We start from the raw sequence: 16,595 nt of genomic DNA, 5'->3' as shown, positions 1-16,595 counted from the left end.
GGTGACAGGAAATGAGGAGAAAGAGAAACAGAAGAAATGACATGAACTAGACCAGAGTTGATCAAATCAAGCTGCAGACACATACCAGTATACAGTATGTGTCTCAATCACCAGGACCATTCTGCAATTTTATTTTGCCTGATCAAAGGTATGAAATAAATCTACTTGCCATTGTTCATCTGAATTATCTTAGTGAAAGAGCATAAAGGAAGTGGACAATTTATAGCATGACTTTGTCACAGCACACTTGTTGTTATGGAAAAGGAAAAATATTATGATCCAGTTCTAACAGGTTCACACCAGATGTGACACACAGCTTTCTGGTGGCTTCTGATGGGAACAAATGGATGTCAAACAGACCACACAAACACACATACACACACATACATTTACACAACTATGAACTCTGCTCCACACAGCTATTTGTCAAGACAGCACACAGTGAAGGACATATAAACTGGTAAACATTCAGCTGTGAGTAAATCATCATCTAAATCATCATTAACACGTAAAAAAACACATCACACGTCGTCTCTCTGAAGGATTTGCTTCAAAATGCTCTTTGTAAAACTGTCAATATGTGCTTTGAATCTCAAACACTGCGTTTGTGTATTTTCAGTTGTATATTTATTTGGGCGTTTTCCTCATTTCTGTATCATTGTGCCAGATAATGGTTGTGCAATTGTGTGAACGTTAACGACTCACCTCATTCCTCAGCTCCTGAAAGAGGCTCTTTGTCTATTGTACTGAAGGACAATGTCTATTGTAAGACACAGAATCAGATTTCTGCCCAAGCAGGTGTGTGTGTGTGTGTGTGTGTGTGTGTGTGTGTGTGTGTGTGTGTATGTGTGTGTATGTGTGTGTATGTGTGTGTGTGTGTTTGGCTGGCAGACATACGTGCACATACACCTTCACCACCTTCACACAGCAGGATAACAGGATATAGGCTACTTGTGTGTGTGTGTGTGTGTGTGTGTGTGTGTGTGTACAACATCTCAGTGCAGTGTTGTTTTAGTGTAACAGGAAGACAACTACACACACTACAACATCCGGGTACACAGAACTTAATTTACAGCACACAGCCAGACAATAACAGACACACTAGTAGCCATTCAAATGTGTGAAAGTGGTGTGGTGTGAAAATTTACAGTGTATGTATGCATATTGTCAATTTTGTGTGTGTACATTTTCAGTGCATATGTGCACATTTAAAAAACAATTGTGCACATATTTAAATTTTTTCACCTTAATCAGCCTCCCATATGTCTCCCTCCTGTCCTGATTCACTCATTTACCTGAGTTCCTCCCTTGAGGGGCCTGGAGAACTGCCAACACACACACACACACACACAAACACCCATGCATGCATGCATAAGAAAGCAGTGAAGCAGCTGGTGAAGTCCAGCCGCATGCCAATTAAATAAAGCAACATCTCACACATCTGTGTGTGTGTGTGTGTGTGTGTGTTTATGAGTGCATGTGTGTAAGTTAACAGTATTCACAACAGTGCAAAGCTGTGGCTGGGTGGGGTATAATCCATAAATCTTTCAGGTCTAAACAACAACAAACAGCCATAAATAATGTAACACTTGTGCAATGATGAGACTAAAAACAGAACCAGAAATTACTTCCACAAATTGTGACTCTGAATTTATGGAGTTATTTATCTATGGAGATATTTTAAACACAATATTTCCAAATGAGTGCAAAGCCTGAACTGGTTTCTATTCATTTAATTGATCTTTGCAGACACCTAAACTGCCTCAAATGTGGGCTCAGTGTTCATAAAACTAGATTAATCATGTTCCCATGTTTCAGATTTTTACAACATTATAATAATAAAAGACATCTTTATTTGTAGAGCATTTTAAAATGTGCATTACACAAGGAAACAATAATAAAAGCAAAACTTGGAAATAAAACAAAAAGCAAAATTGAAATAAAATAAATGGCTATACATTTTTACAAAAGTATTTACAATAATAAATATGATCCTGTAATATCTTACATTCAGGTGATGAGACAGGCGATTCCTCCAGCGGTCATAGTCCAGTGAAGAAGGACATGGCTCCTCCTCCTCCTCCTCATCCTCCTCGTCGCCCCGTCCCTCCTCATCACGGCTCCCCTCCACAGGTAGGTCATGGCAATTCCTCTTTTCACTTTTTGATTGATTCATTGGTGGATAGTTTGTTTATTTCTGTCTGTTTTGGTAAAAATAAATACTTATACAAACTGAAAACATAAATGTCTTCATAGATACAAAATAATCTGTCAGTGTCTAAAAGATTCTAGCAAAGACTAAAAAGGTACAATGCCTAAAATGTTTTGGGTTTTTTTTTAACTGCACAATCTGGACATTAAATTAGCAATTGTTATTTACACATATATCAGTGGTCTTAAACATTTTTAACAAGTCCTCATATTGAGACAGGGTCTGCTAAATATATTTTTCATATTTTTCTTTTTGTCAACAAGTCTCCAAACCAACTTACAGTTATTATGTGTGTATATACTTATTCCTCTGTGCCATAGAGTTTCATTGTTGTCCAAAAACTATCAAAAACATATCAAAGCTCCTTTGCCCTATAGAGTTTGTTTGGAAAGGGCTCCAAAGACTAATAAGATGTATTAAGATGTCTTTTATCATCATTATTATTATTATGTTATGATCACAACTTCAGTCTCCAGAGAATGATTCAGTGTACAGCAGACACCACTGCATATACATGGAACCAGGTCTCCATTTATAGCACTTTTCTAGCTATGTATCACAACCTCTGTACTGAAATGTACAACGTTGTCCAACAATGGAGGTCTATGACCCAGAGGGAATAAGATATATCAGGTGATGGATACACACCAATGCCTATAAGTAGGTCAATTCATGGTTGGTCTGGCTCTGCACATGAGATTAGTTGACAATAAGAAAAATATAGAAATTGTCAGCTATATCCTTTCAGCCAAACCACCAAGGGAATATTTACACATACTGACATATGTAAATATACATACATACAAATATACATGTACAGATTCTTGCACACATGCAATTACAATACATATTCACACATACATATACTGTATATTTCCTTATATCCTTTATTGATCTGTTCATCCTTCAGTCTGCTCCACTCTTACTGTGTATTGTAATGCTTACTCTGTCAGGTGGCTGTTCGAGGCTCAGCCAACACGTTGACTGTGGAGCCCTCACCTTTGACCCTGGCGACACTGCTATTCCTGTTGCTGTCACCATGGGAACCCCGCTGACCATCCAGAGACACATCCTGAGACGGACTTAGACAGAAAGACTGAGAGACGACCACACACTGTCTGTTCTGTGGTTATTTGGTATTTGAAATGTCTGAAAGCGCAGCTCGACACTGATTGTTTCTTTGTGGACGACGAGGCTGGTTTATCACAGCTGCAGGTGCGCCGTGAGCATTTTTGTATTACCTGTACTGACCTCTACATGTATGTGTTTATTTGTATTTAACTTTGATAAGTTAGATTGCACATCACTACTCACTTTTTTGAAGAGAGATGTAAATACAAATATATATATTATATATTTATATAAAGAGTTTCTATAGATAACAATGGCTTGATGTGTAAATAGAGATTAATATAGTGCAGAGCAAATTGACTTGGATGTTAAGGGACATTTGGTTTGGTTTGACCTTTACATTATGAATCCCCCACAGAGACCAAGATTCATGACAGCTATAGTTCAAGCTGAAGGCAACACTGTTAACACAGTAGTGGACTTACAGTGAAGGCGAACATGTGAGGATTTATTAGTGTTAAAGAAAACTCAGCACAAGAAGCTAAAGGGGAGTTTTTTTTCTATTGGCAAAACAATAAGTTATGTGATACTCCAGGCTATTTACAGATAGTTACCCAACATGATGAAGAACTTGACAGTTTGACATGTTAACCTGTACAAATAAGGCCATCCAGCACTTTTTTAAAACACAAACAAGCTGGGTGATCTTCATTTCTGCAGCAGGTATGCACAGAGTTTTAACTGCTGTTGCTCCAAATTCATATTCCTCCAAAGTCTTGGAGGTTGTGGGAACAAACAGTAAAGATGACAGTCCTCCCAAGAGTTGTAAAAGCTCTACGAAAGGATGTAACAGCTCTTATTTCAACTTCAGTTCCATTTGTAAAACCTATTATCCTTCTTAAGCAAAAAATGAGCACTATATTTTTATTCTGAGGCTCTACTGGAGTATCATTAATGTACAGGATTCATAGTTTAAAAAGCCTCTAAGTTCACCCTCTGTCTGAAACAGGCAGTTTTAGCTCCTGTCTCTTTAAGGCCCCCCTCTGTTGTGATTGGCTCCAGTGTCCACGTATACAAACAATAGTAGTAGGACTACCACTTCTTTTTCTCATTCTTTACTCAACTTCTCAAATACATCAGTATGTGTTCAAGCCAGAATCTGATCCAAAATAATGATATATAAAAGGCCATCTGTGGGCATGCATGAATAATCTGACATCATCATGAAGAGGAAGTAGACTTTTCAAACGGAGGATTTCTTACATGCTGAAGACCTCAGTTATGACTTGAAGGCTGCATTTATTTTACATACATACACCTCAAGTTTTGTAACTTTGCTATATTTAACATACAGACCTGACATTGTAGCAGTATATAAATAAATGACAGAAAACCACACACAAAAAGCATGTTATGTCCCCTTTTAAGAAAGTATGCGCAACAACAAAAAGCACCCAATACACGAAAAGACTAAATACAGCCAGCTGTTCAGAGGCAGAGAGCCAGCTGCCTGAACAATGAATAATTTGACTTCTCATTGTAACATGAAAACACTGAACTTTCATGTGATTTCATGTCCAAATGCATTAATTAAAACTGCACTGAGAGATTATACAAGACACCAGATAAACATAGTTAATGCTTTTTCTAAGTGTGATACACGTGTCATCAGCTTGTATCAGTATTCAGTGAAGACAAGAGAAGCGAGTATCAGGAGAGCGATCACAGCACAGCTGAGCCCAGATCCAAACATGTGAATTAAATGTAATTCATATTAATTAGGATTATCATGTCCTCCTGGCTCTCTGTTGAGTCTCAAACCCCCCAAACTGCTCACAACAGCAGGACAGATAGCTGGAATACTGATTAAATAAATTCAAAAGGCTGCAAATGAACCAGCTGAAGGACACTGTATGCATTTCTGTCAGTGGGTGACTGGCTTTCTTCTCAGAGGTTTCACACTGTGCCGCATATTTTAAACTAACTTAGATGTATGTGAAGACCAAGAATACATGTTTCTCAGAGGTTTCATGAGGTAGATTAAGTCCTTTCTGTCCTTGACTTGTCCTGATAGTAAAACACACATAAATTTGTCTATATTTTCATCACCTGCGACTGTTGATTTATGAAGGAAAGTGAATGACAGATGAGACGACATAAAGAAGTGCTATTAAGAGTGTAAGCGTGTAAGATATCTGGGCAGTGAGCCGAAACACCATGTCAACATAATCTGTCAAACAAATGTGCTGTTAATTGATTACTATTTAAACGTTATACCCAAATGAGATTTTGGACCGAAGCCAGACCATCCATTCCTCAAAGCTCTTTGTAGGCGACCTCGTACATAAATAAACCCCTAAAACTCATACACGCCGTAACCATTAGTAAGATGAGTGGATATGAAAAGTGGATAGATGCACACTATTTTATTGTTTTTGCTGTTGTCAACATGATTCTGGAGGAGGATTTTAAAAATGCAAAAAAAATATATTTTCATATATTTTATATGCTTATAAGCTTTGTTTTATATATTCTCATTTAAATAATGGGCATTTAAAGCTCTCTTAGGTAATAATTCAAATGAAATCGTCTGAAAATTGAAGATAAAGTTCATATTTCTGTGTTATTCTATGAATGCCCACCTTCGTTTGGGAGCTTTCAGAGCATATTTGTACATGAGTTTGAGTGATGTTTTCCACACCAAGGTGTTGAGTAGCACAGATATTGCTTACTGATGTTTCTCTAGTGCTGTGCTGTCATAATGGCATGCTGGGGTGCTGTGTCATTGTTAAACAACATCATTAAATATACTTTATCCAAGTTTTAATACCTCTCTTTGTTTAGATTATTCTAATTGTTTGTTGTAATGTAGCCGTACAGTTTGCAGAGCCACCAGGAAGCAACAAAGCAACCAGTTAGCAGTTTTGGTTTCTGTCACCACACTCTGAAAACCACTGCGCTGATATAAACTAAACCCGTGACTCTCATGTAAAACTAAAATAAACTGACTGTAATAGGCTGTGTCCTGCCACTCTGTTGTGTCTTTTAATATCCTCAGTAATAAAATGTGTTTTCAAATATATGTTGTCACACTTTGTCTTTCATATGTCGTGTCTCAGCGGAAGATGCATGTGGGAGCCTCAAACAGAAGAGACAGCAAACAATCTCCTACAATGAAGCCATGGTAATTCAGTCATATCTTGAGTCAGTCAGTTGCAATTTTAGTACAGCAGGAAGAGTACCAATGTAAATAATAATAATGATCAGCAGGGTCTACGGATAGAGGGTGTTGTATGCTGTGGAGCAGTGGCAAGTAAATCATGGCTTGCGTATTTGACCCTATGATGAAAGCTAAAGGTTTGATTTTTATATCATGTATCCAGTAAATCCCAATTAATAAAACCTTGCTCACATATCAGGAGAGACTGTGCTAAAAAAGCTTCCAGAAATTGAATCTTAATATGTTAATTCTACATCTGTTAACTGTTAACCTGTTGGAGCAGAATACATTTTTGTCTTAACAAACACAAATAAGTGGCAGTATGAATAATAACTTTCAGTCATCAGTAAATTAAAGCAGGACACTGTTTATCATGTTTATGTAACGTGTTAATCTTGTTTCCAAGTGCAGCTCAGAACATCACAGATGAAAAATCTTGAGACAAATGAGAACTGAAATAAATTGGCCCGTGTTTCCACTGCGTTGGTTAACAAACCCTAATGAAAAATCCTGCAAACACTGATCCATGTTTGAACTTAACTGTTGACCCCTGCTGTACAGATTGTAAAGCTGTAAAGGAAAGGATAGTATTGAAGAGTCTCTTATACACCCGGAAACGTACAGAAACAATGGACATTCACAGCTTACTGTAATCAATAGGTCTGAACACCTGAGGGACGAGAGAAGCAAAATATCCGTTGTTGGTCAATAACATCCTTTTTATTTGAATTTTTTGTTTTTAACCCATTTTATCTCTGAGAATCTGTGCATCTCCTCTACCCTCCACCATTTTGAATTTATGATGCAATATTCCAAGATGACAGGAAGAACCAAAAATTATATTCAGATGGAACTGTGGAAAACACTATTGGGGTTTTCCACCTTGGTGGTAAATTTGAACCATTTGAGTTGCCATCAGGCAATCTGTGCCAACTTCCTGACCATGCCAATCCAATCACAGTAATCTCCTAAAGGGCCAGAGGCCAAAGAGCTGCGGTTGCATTCCCATCTATATACGTATACACGTAAGGCTGCTGTGACAACGCCAAAGTCTGTCTGTTAAAATTCATTTTAATAACCGTGATGTGCTGAATGCACTGACGGTAAAATATAGTAATTAACCAAATTAACCAGTGAGTGTTTTTTAAGTAAAGAGTTTATGATGGATTGCCGTTTAGGAGATTACTGGGATTGGATTGGCATGGTCGTTGGAAGTTGGCACCGATTGCCTGGTTGGCACAGGAAACTGCCAGGGGATGATGGGAAATAAAGACATCATTGAATGCAAATCGCAATGGAGAGGAAGATACAGAGAGAGAGAAGGGAGTGTTCTCATCCTGATGTTGGCACAAACACATCTCAGCCATACAATATAACCTGTTTCAATCTAAGAATGTTGTTTCATGATGTCTTTAAATGAAACATTTTACAAAGTTTTTATTAATCATTGTTTATTTTTAATTTGTTTTATTCATGGCAATTGTGTTTTCCCTTGACGATGCAATGTGTTGATTTAATGAATTATCTTGAAGCAAATGTAAGAGTGTGAAGGGCCACTTCACTCTACACACTGAACCTGAACATAAGGCAGGGTGAGAGGTGAAGAAGGTGCAAAAGGTGCAAAAGGAACAAAGAAGAGCTGGAGATCATGACTGAGAATGTCAGGGGATTTGGAAATTCAACAAGCTGCTCTGCTGAATAATATCCTTCCTCTCTGCTAGCACTGATGAAATTAGAGCTTTGGTTATCTTAAGCCTGTCCAAGGGTTATAAATGAGGTTTGTGCAGTATAAATCATATTTATGCCCCTGTCCTTGCCAGTGTTTGCAGCCTTCAAGACACACATTATATCAGATTACTGACTGTGTACATGTTACAGCATCACATGATTTTATAGCTGTTTCAGCCATAAAATATGTCAACAATGAGTTACTGAGAAGTAAGAAAGGTGAGAAAGAAGACACAGGAAGATCACCTGCCTACCTTATATGGACACAAAACAACATTAAGTCATTTATAATTGATTTATACACTACTATAATTAACAACATTGTAGCTAATGAGGTCAAATTATAAAATGCACTGGACAGGATGTATTTAGAAATGTAGGTTTGAGAATAAAAAACATTCCTAAAGAGACACATTTTCCCAAATCAAGTTGTGGTGCATGGTGTTACGGATGTCTCTTCTTGTTCATGAACTACAACCAAATAATTAAGTTGTTTTCCTCTCAGCAGTGAATGAACACTGCTGCCAGAAAAAAAGCTTGACTCACCAACAACGGATATTTTGCTTCTCTCATCCCTCAGGTGTTTAGACCTATTGATTACAGTAAGCTGTGAATGTCCATTGTTTCTGTACGTTTCTGGGCGTATAAGAGACTCTTCAATAATACACGCTAAAAGGCAGTAACGGGGCACTAGTCTAAATTTGGAAAGGGTGTTGAGCACTCATTCATCCCTGAAAGCTGATCAACTTCACAGTGTTTGGCAGCCTCCTGATCCACCGCCCTGCAACGCCAACACCAGAGCAGCACTGCTGAAGCAATCAGAGATTAAGTGTCTTGCTGAAGGGCACTTTAACATTATTTTCTGTGTGAAAGAAGAGCACTGAATCATCTAACTCATCTTAATACACCGTCATTATCCAAATCCCTGCAATGATCTAAACTGCTGTTTCGAGCAACTGTAGTGACAAGTCTGCAGGCATGCTAGTAGCTCTGTGATGCTGTACTTGCTTTAAGGAGGTAACTATATATAACTAAACTGCAACAGTAAGCATGTTTTGCTAGAAACATCATGTTGCTGCATTATGTTTTCTCTCAATATTATGGCAAAATGTTAATTAATGTATTTGGCATGTTGCAAAACTGTTAAGTGGAATGTTCAGAGAAGACAGAGTTCTTTTTTCCCACCAAAATACTATATATTATATACTTACTATATACTAAAATACTAGAAACTAAATTGTTATAAAACCTTTTTATGTTTATGATTAGACACAGGCAATGCTATATTAATGTAATGGTTCATTCATTTGGGAAAATGTTCAGATAGAGATCACATTTACCAATGCAACATAATTGAGAAAGCAGTTTAATTTTATATAAACTTAATGGTGCAATATCTAAGAATTACGTAAGTAAAACTTTTTTTTTTAACAGAACGTGCCTGTACCAGCCTGTAAACTGATTTCTATGTAAAAGATGCTCTCAAGTGTCTTGCCTCACCCCCCCACCCCACGCCCCCCTTTGACAAAGGTCACCAAAGTCATTAGGATTCATCCTCTGGGCATCATGACTGTTTGTACAGAATTTCAAGACAATCCTGTAGCTGTTACAGAGATATTTCTGTTTGGGCCAAAGTGGTGTATCGATTGATGGGTCATGGACACCCATAGAGCTGATAGTGTAGCTAATAAATCACCGTCCTCCATCTCTGCTCTTCTCTTCTCTCACATTTACAGAAACTGAGTTTGGCCTTTAACATCAAGTTCACACTTTTCAAGTTGGAACAGGTTCACATTGGCCTGGATGCCAGCCAGTCATTCACTCCCATACCATTATAGTCAGTGTTTATTGGGCAAGAATCAGAGATCTTATCTTGAGTGACAGTTAGTTTGGATCGAGGGTGGCAGGTAAGCTATAAAACAGAGAGAGACATATGGCTTCATTAACGGGATGATTTATCATTTGCAGCTGTGTTTGTACAGTAGGTGATGGGAGTTGATGTAGCTGTGCTCTGTGAGAGAAAGTGCATATGTCTACCGCAATGCTCCACCGATGTTGTAGTTGGAGCCCTGCTGATGCTACCAGGGATGACTGACATGAGTTGAAGTTGCCACTGGTTTAAAATCTGCAGAGAAGGAAATATCTGTCATTCTGACTTCCAAGCTTGAAAGGAGACGCAGCAGAACGAATAAATACTTCACTGCACTTCAGACTGTATGCAGGTTGTAGCAGGTTAAACGGCTTTGTCTTTCATTATTTTCTCTCCTTGACATCTTCATGCTCTGGTGGCTCACAGGCATGCACTTAGAAATACAGAGCCCATGATATATCTGCAAGATACTAAAGGGCTTTGTATGTGAGCGTGTGTTGAATGGGGAATAGACTGAAAAATGGTGTGTTAAAGTATTAAAACTTGTGAGGTATCTACAGTAGAGTGTGTGGGCTCAGATAATGTACAGGTACAAGTCTGTCTTTGAGCAACAGACAGTCACCCCAATGAACACTGAAAAAGTTTTTCTTGCTGTTATCATCCCTCCTGTTCATATTGACCATTAGAAGATGCCTTATTATACACTTTAAATGTTAGGGCCAAAATCCACAGTCCTCCTTCTGTGCAAAAATATATTTGAAACTCTATTTAAAGCTAATATGAAGCTCTCTATTTGATACTGTACTGCATATCACTGCAGCGCAACAGAGAAACACAAAGAAGGAATGTGATGCTAAAAAGACTGTGACCGAGATCCACTTGATATGATTAACTCAGACTGCTGAAGCCTCATATATGCTTTTGCACAAAATGTCTGTGTGCAAACCCTGTATATTTTGGCATCCATCACTTACACTGAAAGATATTTGAAGGGGATCTATTAATAGTCAATATGGACAGGATGAATGATTACAGCAAGAAAAACCTCTTTCAAAGTTCATTTGGGCACCTGACTGTTGACTTGAAAAAATGTGAACCTGTCCTTTAAAGGAAGATAAAATCAGGCAGGAAGAAGACAAATGAGACAGTTTAAAAGGTCTCAAATATGGGCTAAGCTGATGAAACTGGTTCAATCCTTTGGTTGAGTCTGATGTGTGTATCTAACCTGGCCTGACCAGCTTCATATCATGCCTCAAGCAAAAAACTCAAAGGCTTGAAACTAGATAGAGATTAACTGTGGAAGAAATACATGTTTCTTGCTAGATCCGAATATAACAACAAATGAACTGTTTTTCATATTAGTAAATATGAGCTGTGACCCAACTGACAACATTTTGATACTGACTTGGTGGCCTGAGCTTATACGAGTGTGGTGCCAAAAGGAAAGTCGAGAGGCATTTGTCCACAGCCAGCGTTCATTCACATTGTAACATGAATTAACGACCTAAATATTTGTCTCATATCAGTTCAAAACCAGTTTGTAGTGCTGTTTTAATCTGAAGTTTGATATAGCACACCTTGTGTTTCTGAGAGAAAGACTTGCTCTAAACAGGAAGGTGGCATTCTTCCACTGGATCTAGAAACAAGTACAGAAAGGATATTGAATGAGAAAAGCTGATATTTGACATGTTATTCATCGCTGTCTTTCTCTGTTAACTAATATAAAACAACATATTTTTCCCTGAGGGCTAAAGTGGCTGGTATGTGCCAATCTCTTTTCACACATTAATGCTAATGGCACTCAGCCTGCCAAGGCGATAAATCACTGGCTGGGTTAACAATTGCCCTGACATTACATTAGGTAGGTGTGTAAAGATGTGTGTATTATATGAAAGTGTACTGCAGCTCTTCTTTTTTCTTTGAATGAGGTGACGTGTAACGGTGTCCCTTCAAGCGACTGCAACAGTTAGGCCCCAAATCAACAAAACAAATGACTCAGACAGATGCTCTGAAGTTAACCTGAACCAGCCAACACAGTGGTTAAAATGAATGAGTGCTGAATTCAATTTAGCAGCTGTATTTTCAGGGTTCTGGGGTCATGCAGGCTGGCTCACTTTCACGTCATAGTTCACGTTAGTTATCAGTGACACCCTTCCTTTTTCTATGACAAGTCAAAATATGTATTGTGAAAAAGGCCTATTGAATGTGCAAGGGAGTTTAGGCTGAGGTCTGCAAAAGGTTATGTCCTCAGATTTTTAGAAAAGGGTTTGGAATCAGACAGACCTTATCAATCTGTTATCCACTCTTAAAATGACTTTGTAGCATCCAATCTCCAAACTGGGTCACCAAGTCTGAAACTCAGCTTGTTAAGCATTAAACCCAGAGTGCCCTTTTCCGTTTTACAGAATGCACCTTTATATTATACGCAAAAAAACCCCAACAGTACCATGATGATTTTATTGGGTTTAATGTACTAGTGTGCATGGCATAAATGATGTGGAACATTATTATGTGTTGTTTGTAATGAAGTATGTTTATGTAGCAACCTTTAAAGGTCCAGTGTGTAGGATTTAGTAGCATCTAGGTGCGAGGTTCCTGAATTCTGGATTCTGAATTTGATGGGAAGCCAGTGTCAAGAAATCAAGGTGTCAAATGAAGGAAGATGTTTGGCAAAGGAAGCTGAAAATTGTATTGATCACCAAAATCATGAGCATTAAAAAAAGGTTTTCCTCCAGAAAAATATAGCTGCAGGCATTTTCTCCCATTTCTGTAGAAGAGCTTAAGTAAGGTTGGTCACTGATGTGGGGCGATAAGATCTGGCTCACAGTTAGTGTTCCAGTTAATCCCAAAGGTGTTGTTCAGATAAAGTCTCAGTGAAGTTCTTCCAACAATCAAGTTCTTCTACAGCAAACTGAGAAAACCTTATACCTTCATCTTTATGAACATTGCTTTGTGCACAGGACCATCTTAATGTTAAAACAACAGGGATTTCCCCAATCTGTTGCCACAGTCTTAGAAGAACACTATTATCTAAATTGTATTTATTTTGCACACACATAGAGTACCAGTCAAATGTTTAGACACACTTTCTTATTCATGGAATGGGAAGGTGTGTCCAAACGTTTGACCTGTACTGTACAAGAGCATGAAATCCAGGTAATAGGCATAAAACGGATGTGACAGGAGAGGACCAGAAGCTGTAAACCTCCCCTCAACTTAAGAAAACAAACATAAAGGAAAAAAGACAAACAAATCCAAGCTCTTAAATGCAGCATGATTTAGCAAAATACACAGACAATTAAAAAAATAAAGATTTCACCAATCAGAAGATAATAATTGTATAAAAACAAAGACATGTCTGCCAGAAGATATAATAAAAACATCATTAATTCAATGTTATGACAACTACTTTTAAAAAAAATTCAAAGCAATTTTTTGATGAAAAAAAAGATCCATATGTCTGGTATTATAAGAATACATTAATAAATACATAAAAGATGATGGCATGCAAAGAGGCAACAACATATGAAAACACAGATCTGTATTATAGCAGTAAGAGTTTCCTTAAATCACACCAGACAAAGCTGTCCAAATACTTTTGGCAATACAATGTACGTTTAATACTGAAGGATCAGGTGATAGAATATACCATTAACTAGTATATTTAGCTCAGGGACACTGAGATTCTTTTCAACTTGAGCATTACATTTTTTCTAATACACCATTAAAAAATCAAAGCAGTGTTTGACAAGCAAGAAAAAGAGAAAAAAAGACTTTTTATAGTCTGCAAATGTATGTCAGACATCATTATATATTAACACACCTGGGCCCTGAACCTGACCTGTGTAACATTACCATCACTCACACTATTACATACATTTCATCTCTGTACTCCGCTGACACATCCAATTTAAAAGCAAGTGGAATTTATTAAAACTATTTGTAGCTTTAAGTTCACCAACAAATTACATTTAATTTTAGCTGATGAATATTTGAGCGTGTCCGTCAGATTTCAGGGTGGCTAAGCAGTGACCTTTCCTGATTCTGTTGTTGGGGAGGATGTAAGGATGTGAAGAAAGATCGGAGAGCGTCTGACAGCTCATCGGTCATGTCCACCGACCCTGCCACAGTGAGCCGGAGAAGGTGCCGAAACTCTACCAGCCTCTGACCTCTATGTAGAGATACGTGGTGATACATGGCAAGCTCAGGGCTGTGAGTGTTTGTATGAGTCACAACTGCTTCACAACTTGTTCTGTTGTTGCATTTAACGTTTTTATTGCACTTCAGTTAAATTCATTTCCTGCAATTACTTGCACAAGAGAGTCTACCCTGTTTGTTTCAAATATTGTAGAATACAGAAGATACAACCGATTTCTTGAGGTCCTTGTGGTTTTAAGGTCAAGATAACAAGAAAACTACATATTTATTACATCAGAAATTTTTTCTGCCTATTCTCTATTCAACCTGTCTGCATTCATATACAGATTTCTGTAATGGAAAAACAGCATACACAATATCCCATCATAAACAATATTTGTGATATATATATATCACATTAATTGATAGAGAAATATTTATAGTGAATAAAATAATTCAATCACACATTTAGTTTATTTATTTGCCCAGGCAGAAAACACCAGGATATAGTTTAAAATATAATGTACAGGAATTGTGTGGATGAGACCAAAAACCTTCATTGAAATGTGAGAATATATCTCAAAAAGAAGAAAAAAAGTATAAATACAGAAATTTTGCACTCAACAGAAGGAAGCAGTTCAATCATCGAGAATTAGCTGCAAGCAAAAACAATCGATCATCAATCATGCAGCATTACAATAATTGTGCACATAAAGTTTTGCTATTCGTCTCCCCTTCTTCCGATTTGAATGTGTTCAAGAGGTATAGCACAAATTTATGATAGACTGCGCTTACTTGCACCGATAAATATGACACTTTAGATTTTGGTTAATACTCGACCCCAGAGCATGGACACGAATTTTGGCGAAATGCTCTACACCAGGTTTCCAGATACATGTTGCATGGCATTTATGGTGCCCCCTATGGGTTGGTATCTATCTCCAATTAGAACTGACGTTTTGTACCAAAATGTATGTTGATTGGACAAAGTTATATGACCAATATTTGCCCGGCCTTTTTTGATCGATTTAGCTAATTTATGATAGAAATGTTTAACTCACTCGCAATTGCTGTAAACCAAATTTGGTGTTGATTGAGGATAATCCAAAAAGTAGATGTCACATTACTGTTTTTCACGGCATGCAAATTAGCCACAAAAAAAAAAAAAAAAATCCATAATCTCAGACTTTGGTCCAAGAGACGTTTTGTAGAGTACATTGAGCTGGACTTGTGTATTAACTTTCAAGTAAATTGATTGAAGTTGTGAGGGGCCTTAATTACAGCGCCACCATCTGGCCGATTGGGCTCTTATTTTTTCGTGAAGCAATTCACATCATTTCTAGTCATTGTGTTATAGTATAAATTTCATGATTATAGCTCATGTCAACTCTCAATTTGAGCAGTGGAAGAATAAAACAAACAGCTCTATAATAGGCAAATATTAATTATATTAATGAACCAGAAAAAACACAGAAGTACATTAAATATGAAAGCATGAACTTACAGACAAAAGAAGAACACACATCAAATTAAAATAGGTGACTTGTGCACATTAACTGAAAAGAAAGATTATATGCGTCCATAATACATTCAGAAGGATGTTTAATTTTAAATAACTGAGACTGTTGATGGGGAATTCCTGGAATATTTCTTTACACCTCATCCTATAATCAGGACCTGCAGGTGGCGCTGTTTAGACCGAGGTGCTTGCAGCAGAGAGACGGGGATTCACACATTCACGTTGACACACACAAAGAGACTCACTCTCTGAAACACGTTATTCATTGTCCCAGAGCCTACCAGGACAGCTCCTCTCCTGTCTGAAGCTGGCTTTAAAATAACAGATTGTGCTCTTTTGTTGGCTGATTTCCATAATCATGAAGCAATAGTGTAAGCGTGAATCTGCACCGGCTTTGACTGAGCTACACCTGCTCTCTTGCACTCTCTCTCTCCCTCTCTCTCCCTTTTGTCTCTGGCATCTCTGCAGCAGCAGCTCGGAGCAGCGGCGCCGAGGAGGAGGAAGAGGAGGAGGAGGAGGAGGAGGAGGAGGAGAAGGAGGAGCGGGGTGTACCTGACACCTACAGCCGCGCGTAGCAGCTCTCTTCTCCCGTAGAAACACCCCGGACCGCCCGCCTCGTGTGCTGCCTCGTTGTCTCTGCATTAGTTCACCGGTGTTTAAACGGAGCTCACTTCTGCTTCCTCTGACAGATCCCAAAAAAGTCTTAGAGAGCAACAAAACACTGAAGAGTCGCGGATCTTTTAAACAACTCCTGCACGGACCAAGAAAGCTTTAGGATTTTTCTGACTGATTTTTTTTTAAATTTTCTTGTGAGAAAAAAGGGACTACGGCTCAGAAG

The 16,595-nt window shown here is 38.0% G+C and overlaps 1 protein-coding gene across 1 annotated transcript in view; it reads left to right on the top strand.

Annotated features, from left to right (window-relative positions):
* Window positions 1–4,156, top strand: part of LOC128361434 (glypican-5-like) — a 53,314-nt gene extending 49,158 nt beyond the window's left edge. Inside the window, exons 10-11 of the mRNA XM_053321895.1 lie at window positions 2,015–2,133; window positions 3,166–4,156. Coding sequence (XP_053177870.1) covers window positions 2,015–2,133; window positions 3,166–3,267 — 221 coding nt within the window. The 3' untranslated portion in view covers window positions 3,268–4,156. The remainder of the gene's footprint in view (window positions 1–2,014; window positions 2,134–3,165) is intronic.
* Window positions 4,157–16,595: the final 12,439 nt, after the last annotated feature.

Source organism: Scomber japonicus, chromosome 7, assembly GCF_027409825.1.
Source record: "Scomber japonicus isolate fScoJap1 chromosome 7, fScoJap1.pri, whole genome shotgun sequence".
Classification (NCBI taxonomy): Eukaryota; Metazoa; Chordata; class Actinopteri; order Scombriformes; family Scombridae; genus Scomber; species Scomber japonicus.
The sequence above is the reverse complement of the archived record's forward strand: the minus strand, read 5'-3'. Positions and strand labels throughout refer to the sequence as shown.